This window comes from Crinia signifera, chromosome 8, assembly GCF_055691185.1.
Source record: "Crinia signifera chromosome 8, ASM5569118v1, whole genome shotgun sequence".
Lineage (NCBI taxonomy): Eukaryota > Metazoa > Chordata > Amphibia > Anura > Myobatrachidae > Crinia > Crinia signifera.
In genome coordinates, this window is record NC_139224.1 from 32623468 (window position 1) to 32635201 (window position 11734).

General features: G+C 48.7%; 1 protein-coding gene across 10 annotated transcripts in view; it reads left to right on the forward strand.

Annotated features, from left to right (window-relative positions):
• Positions 1-10833, forward strand: part of CFAP20DC (CFAP20 domain containing) — a 269546-nt gene extending 258713 nt beyond the window's left edge. For all 10 annotated transcript variants that reach the window (XM_083156078.1, XM_083156081.1, XM_083156084.1 and 7 more), the window contains one exon: positions 9558-10833. In XM_083156078.1, the coding sequence (XP_083012204.1) occupies positions 9558-9670 (113 nt within the window). In that variant the 3' untranslated portion in view covers positions 9671-10833. The remainder of the gene's footprint in view (positions 1-9557) is intronic.
• The last annotated feature ends 901 nt before the right edge of the window (positions 10834-11734 follow it).

Sequence of the window (11734 nt, forward strand, 5' to 3'; positions counted from 1 at the left end):
AATTCTGAAAGACAGCAGGATCGTTGCTGAGCCCAAATGGCATGACCAAATATTCAAAGTGTCCATCCCGGGTATTGAATGCGGTCTTCCATTCATCTCCGGCTCTGATCCGAATCAAATTGTAAGCGCCACGGAGGTCTAGTTTGGTGAATAGGGTTGCTCCTTTAACCCGGTCGAACAGCTCTGTAATAAGAGGAAGTGGGTAGCGATTCTTTACAGTGATTGCGTTTAAGCCCCGGTAGTCTTAAACCTCCATCTTTCTTTTGCACAAAGAAGAATCCTGCCCCGGCTGGTGAGGTTGACGGCCGAATAAAACCCTTGGCTAGATTCTCTTTGATATAATCAGACATTGCTTTGGTCTCTGAGAGAGAGAGTGGGTATGTACGACCCCTTGGTGGCTCTTTCCCTGGCAGGAGGTCGATTGGACAGTCCCAGTTCCTATGCGGAGGTAAAATCTCAGCTGCTTGTTTACTGAAAACGTCGGAGTAAGAGACATATGGAGACGGGATTTGCAAGGAGGATGTGATGGAAACTTTATTGAAGGGTTGGACCTTAAATAAACATGCAGATGAACAACCCTCTCCCCACGACAGTATTTCCATCCTTTGCCAATCGATATGGGGATTATGTCGAGTTAACCAAGGATAACCTAGAACTATCTGATGCGATGCTTTCGGAATAACTAGAAACTGAATTTGCTCCCTATGGAGGGCTACAACATAAACACAAAGGGGAAGGGTCTGCTGGGTCACCGACCCACACGAGATTCGACTTCCATCCACGGCTGATAAGGAAATACTTTGGGAGAGGTTTCTAACAGGAATCTTCAGTTGACTGACCAACTCTGCAGTAATAAAGTTTTCCGCTGCTCCGGAATCTAAAAGAGAAAACACAGTCTTAGGACCCGAAGGCGAGTCTAATGTTATGGACATAACAGGTTCCGCTTAATTTGGAGACTGAGATAATACTCCTAACCTGGTGTCTCCAGGCTGGGCTAGGAGCGGGAGTTTCCCGGTCGCTGAGAACAAGTTGCCACCATATGCCTGGGGTTACCACAATACAGACACAGGTTCTCGCGGCGTCGTCTCTGACATTCTTCTGGGGTGAGCTGAGCCCGATTGATTTGCATGGGCTCATCGGGAGGAGACGAAGTTGGGACAGCCACTGGATTGGAGGAAGATGGCCGAAAGCGGTATTGAAGCCCTCGGTTTTTTTCAGACTGTCTCTCATGGATGCGTAAGTCTATCTTGTTACACAGGGGGATTAATTTGTCCAGTTTCGTTGGTACATCGCGGGTTGCCAGATCATCCTTCAGGCGCTCCGAGAGGCCGTTCCAAAACGCTCAAATCGGTGCCTCTTCGTTCCAGTGCAGCTCGGTAGCATAGTTCTGAAATTGCACAATGTATTGGCCAAGGGGCCTATTGCCTTGTCGGAGGTGCATAATCTCCATAGAGGCAGAGGTAGAGCGGCCTGGTTCATCAAAGATCCTTTTAAAGGTATCCAGGAATTCGGAATAGTCCTCAAGGAGGGAATCCCCCCGTTCCCATAGGGGAGAGACCCATTCCAGTGCGGGACTGGTAAGCAGGGATACAATATATGCCACCTTTGCCTTCTGGGTCGGGAAGTTGAAGGGTTGGAGGGCGAAATGGATGTCGCACTGATTGATAAACCCACGACACAGCTTAGGAGTACCATCATATTTGCCGGGAGTGGGAAGGCGGAGCGAGGATGGAGACGCCACTGCTGGGGTGGAAACAGGTGGAGGGCTTGGAGGCTCAGCTCTGTGGACCGCAGACGTGTTTACCAAGGAGGCCCGCATGGCGTCTTGGCGGGCTGAGATTTCCTTCAGGCATTGGGCCAACCGCTGCTGGGACCCCTCTAGTCCTTCCAGCCGAGAGGCGATACCATGCAACAGTTCCAGGCTTGTTCCCTGGCCGGTTCCTGAATCCATCTGGCCAGTGCAAACTGTCACGCTCGGGAGGTTTTGTGGACCCGGTACTGGCACGGGAACTTTTGGGGGGTCTGGACCTCTGTATAACAAACATGCTGGACGAAGGATCGGCTGTTGCATGAATGGGTTCCTTTATTGGTAGCACTGCGACAGTAGTAGATAGTTTACCCGTGGGGGTGTCAGCGTTGCCGACACAAGGGTAGGCACTCTGGCGAAGGGTATTACTGGAAGGCAGAGGCTCAGGGAACCACCGGGAAATACGGAATAAGGCAGGCTGGGATACACTGGCAGGCAGGATTGTAACCAAAGTTAGCAGGTGAGACGGTAGTCAGGCTGGAGTCTAATAGCTTTGCAGGATGACTGGAGCACAGAGAACTGTTGGTCACAGTACTAGACTGTGGAGACGTTGCACTGGCAACTTCCTGCATCAGGCCTGCCTCCTAAATACCCCTTAGGGCGGTTCCCACTCATTTGGGACATCCAGAATAGGAGTAAGGGCAAAATGGGCTGTTTGCCCACAACCAAGATGGCCGCCACAGAGTCCGGCGCTCACAGCATTACACTTGCTTCCAGAGTCTGTCTTCACACGAGAGGATGCCTGGCCACACAGGACCAGCGCCAGCAGCCTGCCCCACCACCAGTGGAACCCCTCCAGAGCACCCTCACAGGTATGCCCTGCTGCGCCAGCGTCCCCCTGCAGCGGGCCGTGACAATGGTCATGAGTACTGAGCCAAAGGTCAGGTGGGCAACAAGGAATTCCAAACGTATGGTCACAAGATGACTTCAATGCAGGTTACGCAGCACGAAAACTGGGGTTACACGCCAAGCTTAGACCAGATAAAGCAGGGGTAACACGCTCATGTACTGTGGCACAAAACTACATCTGGGATCTGAACCTGTTTTTTTTTTCTCTCTTTTTATTTTTATTAGCGGAGTGTGAGATCTGAATTAATTCTGTGGGGTGAATCTATTTAAAATCATTACACTATGCAACATTTGCATACCAATTAGGTTTACAGAAATATATGTGATAAACAGTGAATAGGGGCGGGTGATAAAAGCTGGATTTACTCACCTATCCTTCATGTTTAATGTGTATTGAAATGTCCAATTGCTCAAACAAAAAGGTATTCCACTGAGTTATTATGATTTATCGACCTTTAAATGCCATCCAGACAAACGCTGTTCAGTTATTTCCTCTTGCTAAAGCCGCTTTTGTAGGCAACACATAAGGTAATAGAACTTGGTGATTTAACACTCAATATTACAATGATCTTCACTCTCTCATAAGATTTAAAAGGCCATGTCGTCTCTTACAAATAAAACAAGTAAATGAAACTGTGACATTTTTAAAAGGTTAATTCAAAGTAGCCGTTATGTGTACAATACCACATTTTAAGTAGGCCCTTCGTAAATAAAAGGCATTAAAACTGGAGCTAGACACTTAGGAGCTGATCCAGAATTGATCACAAACCATACATGCTCTTGCATTGCTGGAATAGTAATAAGTACTGTATAGAGGTGTATGCATTTTTCAGTGCATCCGGGATGCGGTCAATCCCGGCGGTCAAAATACTGACACTGTGATCTCGACCGCCATGATCCCAACATATTCTCCCTTTGTGGGTGTCCACGACACCCATAGAGGGATAATAAATTAGTGTGCTGAGCGTAGAGAGGCACCGTGCCCGCAGCGTGGCAAGCCCGCGAGGGCGGTGTTGCGCTTGCTCCCCTATAGGGATTGTGGCGGTCGGGATACCAACGTCGGAATTTTGACCGCCAGGATCCCATACCGGACCCATGCACCCAGCTCCCATCAGTATGCTTGGTTTGCTATTAGTTATCACTAGCAATGTACACTTGCTCATACTTGGTGCAGACACATGGACTGTCTTACTGGGGATCCAATCTATGCTGGGACAATGTTTAGAGACACACAGTTCCCTGCACTCGCACCTACAATTGGCATTGCCGACAGGGCTGTCTTAATAGCATTGTAGGCCCTGGGAAAAGCAATGCACTGGGGCCCCTACAGGGCTATTCATGGGAACCTGTCAGTTCTTGGCAGGGGCTGGCTGGCAACTTATAGCCCGGGGGGCGACACAAGCTAGTGGCCCACCACCACACACAAATATATACATTTATATGTGTGGGTGATATATATATATATTTAGCATTCAGATCCTTAAGTTCACATTTAATTGATACCAAGCATAGTTCAACACAGCCTGCCTTACCTTTCCTCAGGCTGTGTCATACTGTGCAGGAGAAAAGGGAAGACCACAGGCTGCATTTGCATATACAATTGGTCAGATGTTGCCTGGAATCAGACTCCCAATGCCGTGGTCTCTGCGGACGCTGCGACATCTAGTAGTGTGGGTGCACTGCAGCGCGGTGGATCAGGGACAGAGCTCTGATGATCTGTCTGTGGTGGTGCGGATTCAAGGTATGCAGCTCGCTCCCCAACGCGTGCATAGGGCACAGCGATGACAGTGCCAGAAAAGTGCTGCGGCTTCAGAAAAGTGCCGCCTGTGCTCATGGCAAGGCAGCCAATCAGGAGCAGTCGATCAGCAGCGGCTGCTCCTGATTGGCTGCTGGTTCATCCATGGCAATTAGCTACCTGCCATCAGTGCTGCTACACGGCTGCCAGCTGTGCTGTGTGCCGCCGGAGTCCTTGCTGAAATTTACTCGTCAGGTGGCCCTGGACTGGTTGCGGAGGTGGGATTCCGGACTCTCTTCTCTTCTTGGTCCCCTTCAGCCGCAGGGGACCAAGAACAGTCGTAGCTGCCGGGTAGCAAATTGAGCAGCCGGCTAGCATCCTCTGTCTCCCGGCAGATGCAAGCAGGCCAGGCCTAGAATGCTGAAATGCATACCGGCCTGGGGGGCATGTGGCACCCTGCCCCCCGGCCCAGCCCGCCACTGGTTCTTGGATTAGTGGATATTGGTGGATTGGTGGATAGTTCCATTCATCCACCAGTAGCATGACAACAACCATTCACTGACTGACTGCAGGCAGGCAGAGGTGAGGTATGAAGGCCCGGCACTCGGGATTCCCGATGGTCTGTATACCTACATTGGAATCCTGACTGCCGTTACCCTGACTGGGGGAAGAGCGCAAATCCCTTTGCGAGTTTGGTGGCTCGCTGTACTCGCCACAGGTTTTGCTTGCACTGCTAAATTGTAAAAAGTCTGCAAAGAGATTTTGGGGCATATTCTGAAAGAAGCTGTTTTTGGAGGATACCCACAAAAATGAAGCATCCTTGGAATGTAAAAAGTGGTGCAGGAGCATTTATCTCTGATATCCGCTGCAATCGATCTGTTTGCAAAAGCAGCCCCCAGAAAATGGCTGTCGTCATGCTATTGGTGGGTGACTGGAGCTATCCACCAATCAGAGTGCAGCATATCCCTAGAGCTTCCAATAGCTATGCTGTCCAGAGATTGGCGTTTATAGCTAAAGCCATCATTAGCCATTGTACTCTATGGGCTGTCAGCATGTGCTCAGTAGCTTTGCTGGGTCACTTTCCTTTCTACACAATGCAGTGACAGGCTCCTATCAGAGTCTCTGTGTGCCTTTGTTAATACTTAGGCCCGATAATGAATTTCTTATTGCTGCGCTATGTATATCTATCGAGACAACTTTGCATTTAAAAAGAAATATGCCCCAAATGTTCCATTTGCTACGGGTTTGCTCGCATGCATCTATCTAGAGGCTGTCAGATTAGTAATTGGGAAAAGTTATGACTAGCCTCATTGAAGGGTTATTTCCAATAAAATCTAAGGGCCGGCAGGTTGTAGAAACATCTCCTGACCTTAGTCGTGGACCTTAAAATGATATGTTCCATCAATAGCTGGCAGCAGCAGCACCAGTGAGGAAGAGTCACCTTGCCCCCTGGCATAGATGAGTGATGGTTTTATGGCGCTCCATTTGTGGTTCTATTGGCAGTAAACATTTCTGTCAATAAAATATAGCCTCGAAAATAATTGTTGTCCCCCCGCTGTGTGCGGTTATTAGATCTGAGATTTCATTTTGCTCAGCGGATGTTATACGCAGCGTTGCGCTTTATTGGCATTGCGCTCAAGGTACCGCCGTTATAAATATCTTCGACACGTCAGTCTGAGCTGATTACAAATAACTGTGAACAACTCGGCGTCCTCAGTGAATAACTTTCCTGTTTTTGACAATGAGAAATATGGGTCTGATTCAGGTTTGCATGCAAAACAAGAAAGCACACAGCTGGGTAAAAACAAGTGGGGAAGATGTAACATGAGCAGAAAGCAGTGGTGTAACTATAGCCCCGCAGCCCCTGCTGTGGCTGGGAGGCGCTGAGGGACTGTGGGTTCCGGTCTGCGGGGTTATAGTTACTAGTATGCGTCTGTGTGGCCGGGAGCGGGATATATCGGCAGTGCCGCCCCCCACCTAGCCCTTCCCCTGCCCAAGTAAAGTTAAACACCCCCCTTACCCCTCCGCATGGCGCCGCCCCTGCAGCATTCAGGGTGCCGCAGCGCAGATCTTCTCCTGCAGTTCTAATGAAAAATAACTATCACAAAATAGCTTCCCTCGTACAGCAGACAGTTTTTTTGGGATGCTAGAGGAGGCGTAGGCCTCCTCTAGCATCCTTAAAAACTGTCTGCTATTAGGGGGCAGCCATTTTGTGATGGTCATTTTTCAGAACTGCAGGAGAAGATCTGCGCTGCGGGACCCTGAATGCCACGCCGGCGGCCGCCGCTCATCTGCTGGTATTACCAGCAGTTGAGCGAGGAAGTGGACTGCTTTCCATAGTGTCCTGCTATGGAAAGTCGTCCAACCTGTGGAAAATCGTGGGGAGGGGCGAAAAATTCTCAGTGTGTATGCCCTGAGCGTTTTTCAGACCAGCGATTTTGCCCATCATCGTTATCAATACTCCACCTTCAAGCTCGAACTGCTCGCTCTCATCTGGGCGGTGACTGAGAAGTTCAAGAACTATCTGGTTGCCACTCCCTTCGAGATAGTCACCGACAGTAACCCCTGGCCCACCTGTCAACAGCCCGACTGGGCATAATCGCCCAGTGTGTATGGAACTTAACTCTTTTTGCATGTTACATCTGCCTCACCTGCAGTGCAGCACGGTTTTGCCCATGAACTTGTTTTTGCTTTAGGACCACAGCACATGGGTACCGGTGTTTATAATATAGAGTTTGTTAGGCAAGAAGCGGGTTTCGAAACAGCATTTAAAAACCTGAAGGATGAGGAGCGTATGTCCAGGTGTGGTAGGGAATTCCGTAGGTGGGTCGCATACAGTATCTTCCAACGGTTAGACTAAGGGATGTAGGACTTGCGCGCTTCTGAAAAGGGGGCCATGGCTTTGACAAAAGGGGCATGGCTTAGCGAGAATGCCGTGAATGCCTCCCATTTCATCACAGTTGGTCTATGTTTAACGCTCCAAGAGCTTCTGGCATGCCACCAGTCCCAGTGTCTCCAGTGAATAAATGACAGTGGGTCTCCCAACTAGCCCCCACCATGGGACACAGCTGCTTAAGGGTGGGACAGCGGGAAAGCCCCCCAAAAAGGGATAGTTGGAGGTATGGGGTAGTAGCGGTGATAATAGGACAAGCACCCTAGATATGCCCACATGTACAGATTTATCCACTTAGGTCATGGGCTCTTGTGGGAATGCATATGCTCAAACCAGCAATCCATTCACAATGAATGGGGGAGCGTGCCTACGCAGCCTGCCTCCCCAGTGACGAAACGGGAGGTGTGGCTCTCAATCACAGCATTCTAGTGAGGCCTTCCCCCTTTCGTCAAAGCCATGCCCCCTTTTCAGAGTCCCACATCCCTTAGTCTAACTGTTGGAAGGTACTGTATGCTACCCACCTATGGAATTCCCTACCACACCTGGACATACTCTCCTCATCCTTCAGGTCTTTAAATGTTCTTTGGAAACCCGCTTCTTGCCTACCTTGGAAACACCGGTACCCATGTGGTGCGGTCCTAATCCCCGCATTGAACTTTGCCCTATTTCCACTATATTGTAGCAGTGCCACGATGTCCATATATCCGTGATGAGCAACACCCGTACTCTGAATCATAGAAAGGTTAAAGGTTAATGCATGTGTCGCCTTTCTAAAGGTCCAAACTCGGAGCCCGGTTGTTTTACCGGCAAAGCGTGGGGATGCTTTGATGTTATTCTGGTTACATTGCTTCTTTAAGAACAATAACATATTTAGTTTGGGTACAACAGCGAACTAATTAAAACAAAATGCATTATTAATTCCAAACTGAGCTATGAGTCACTAAAACTGATTCAAGTGCTAATCTGCGTCCCCAGTGAATACATTTTAGAATCTCTGCATTAGTATCTACGTACACATTTATTCTTGGTACATGCCTTTTTTTTCTGCCTTGGCATTTCTTTGTTCTCTAAATCTGAAACAGTAATACAAAAACAACTTGTGCCACTTAAGGGAGCCTACAGTATATATATATATATATATATATACCTTATTGTGGGCGGCCAAACCAATATTCAAGATAATGCAGCCTATCATTATATGATGCCGATGGTGTGAGGTACAAAATGACGAAGGAAACACTGATATCACTGGTTCATTTCGAATTGATAGGATGCATTTGAATAAAGGGCCTAATTCAGAATGGATCGCAAATCTGAGAAGTTGCCGTTCTCAGCGAGTAGATAGCCGCCAAAAATCAAAAATGCCCCCATGCAGATGTACAACTGGTTTGCAGATCGCTATGGTATGGGCAGTACGGACGGTGTAATGGTTAGCATTACTGCCTCACAGCCCTTACTGTGCGGAGTTTGCATATTCTCCCCGTGCTTGCGTGGGTTTCCTCCGGGTACTCCGGTTTCCTTCCATAATCCCAAAATATACTGGTAGGCTAATTGGCTCCCAACAAATTGACCCTAGAAGGTGTGCGTGTGTGTACATATGGTAGGGAATATAGGGGCGTAAAGGGCTAGCGACCAGGTGAAAAATAATTTATGAAAACACAACCCCTCGCAGCAGGAGAAATCATTCGATGGTCACAAATATAAGTCAAAGGAGACTGACTTATATTTGCGGGCAGCGGGACGAAGACAGGGCGGGCGGCTGACACACCTCGTCCTGCCCACATTTGTATGGGAACGCCCAGCATGTTTATGGGGATGCCCATGAAACGCTGGGGATTCCCATGCCCCATCACCGCAACCCCCCCTGTGCCGACTGTGCAGGTTGGCGAAGGCGTCCGCCCAGAAGCCCTGCACATATGAGAATATGCCCATGCGCAGAGGCGTACCATCAGCCCCCCTCCCCATGCAAACATACAGGGGGACGTATGGAACCAAAATCAGTCCCTGTGTGTACATACGTTATTTCCCCTCGCACATGTGCAAATATGCACAGAACGCATGCGTAGTTCTTTTGATTTGCGAATTCTCTAATTAGCCATCCATACTGAATTAGGCCCACGTATTGTTGCAGCGCAGCAACAAATATGGCTGCCGCTACTCTGCCCAGATTCAGTTTGACTTACGGTGACATTACGGTAGACTATTTGTTTTCATTGTACATTAATACTTGGTTTTCTGCATAATGCATCTGAAATGTTTGTGTTCTCTGTCAGGTGATGATGGAATTGGCGCAGATGAAGAAGACGACATTCTGACATTGTTGTACGACCCCTGCTTGAACTGTTATTTTGACCCAGAAACCGGAAAGTATTATGAATTAGCTTAGGGAGAGAACGTTATATTGTACCAAAAAAAAAAAAAGGAAATTCTCTAATGATGGCGGCCGCGCAGGTGTCTATCCCAGCAACAGTGGCACTGAGAGGGGGGGGGGGGGGGGGAGTTCGGTGTGCGGTTACAAATTACCTGGGACCAGGCCCGATGTAGGTTCTCACAACTCCTCCCGCCTTGCTGTCAGCTCCCTTGTACATGCCCAGCCTGGGCTGCCGGTTTCATAACTTCATGTCTCATATTGTATATAACTCTGTCATATCGTTACATGCAAACATTTATTCTCCAGTTTCAGCTATGGGTCTGATTCACGTTGATTCGTTAAGCAGCGCAAATACACTGCTTAGCGTGCGGGTAAACCCATGGTTGCCGACTTTCTGGCTGCTTTCTCCGGGAGAGAGCAGCCAGCTCAGTATGGCAGGGGGGCGGGCCCAAAGCTGGGAGGAAAAGGGGTGGAGCCACAGCCGTGATGAGCTGTTTAGGGGCGTGGTTAGAGCGATCGCGTCATTTTAGCCACGAGCGGGGTTTAAGTGACGCGATCGCGTCATTTGACCCACGGACCCCCTCTCCGCTGGAGAGGCAGAACAATGCGGGAGGGTTGCCGTCCTTTTCAGGGTGCCGGGAGGGGGACCCGATTTCCGGGACCCTCCCGGACATTCCCCGCCGTCCGGCCTTTTGAATGGCACGTCCCCTTCGCCAAACATACTGCAGCATTTGCATGCGAATGGATATGTACGCTCACACATCCATTGCATACTTGCCTACTTTTCTATCCTCCTCTCCGGGAGAAGCCCGGAGAGGAGACCAGATTGTGCCTGTCAGGGGGTGAGATGAGGCCCTTTGTCAGTCAAACTCGGCCATTCGCGGGTCTGTGGATTGGGGGAGGGGCTAAAATTCCACAAAATTATGCTAACCCCACCCCCAATCCGCGGACCATTGTTTGGTACAGCGGGTGATGGGGCTACAAGGCGATGCGTGAGAATTGCCGACCTTCCCGGGGGACCCAATTTTCGGGAGCCTCTCGGCCATACCAGGAGGGTAGGCAAGTATGATCCTTTCACATGCGTGTGAACAATCATTCGATGGTCGGTGACCATCGAATGATTGTGCCACCCTTTTGCAAATAAAAGTCAGCTTAGACTGCGGGTCTGCACATGTGTATTCCCCCCCCCCCCCCCCCCCCCGATGCGCATGTGCAGACCCGCAACATCGGACCCCGTTGCGAATGCGGCTCTTTACGAGCCAACCTAAATCCGGGCCTATAACAGGCTCTGTGTGGCCTCCTGGAATGTCCTCCTACAGATATGCTGTTGTGCTCAGAAATAAAAATGCTTGTTCTGGACTGTGGGAAACCCCATAAAAAATGTGTTCCTTAAATCACATTGGGAAAACAAGTTGTAAAATGCTGTGAGATATATTCTGTAATGTGTTTGCCATTACTGCTTGTACAATAGAGTGTAAAATAAAGTCAAATATATATTAAGAGCAGAAGAATGACTTTTGTGAGTGACTTATTTCTATCATGCCATTGTATTATGCCAAATTAAAGCTATTGGTCCATAGATTTGAGTCATCCTGGTGTTGTAATTGGTTGCTTCATTTCAGTTATGTGGCAAAACATTTGCCTGCCTTCTGCAATGCATCACCATTGTGCTCTGGAAAATGTAACATTTGGTAAACTCTCCATGGAAACTGTAACAGACCTGCTGGGTGGTCTGGAAACTGTGACAGTTATTTGCAGCCACCCACTAAGTAGGGATGTTTTTGATTTCTAAGGGGGTGAAAAGGTGTACAATGTTCCACCCAGCAAACCTTTGCCCAGTTGAAACCAGGCACATCAGCTATTTAGTATTAATTATGTAATGTACAAAGGGCCTTATTCTTGTACACTCAAATTCCTTCTCAAATGGACAAAACCATGGGGTTTATTCTAGTTCATTCTTTCTGACAAAATCCTTCTTAGATGGACAAAACCATGTGCACTGCAGGGGGGCAGATGAAACATGTGCAGATAGAATTAGATTTGGGTGAGTTATTTTGTTTCTGTGCAGGGAAAATACTG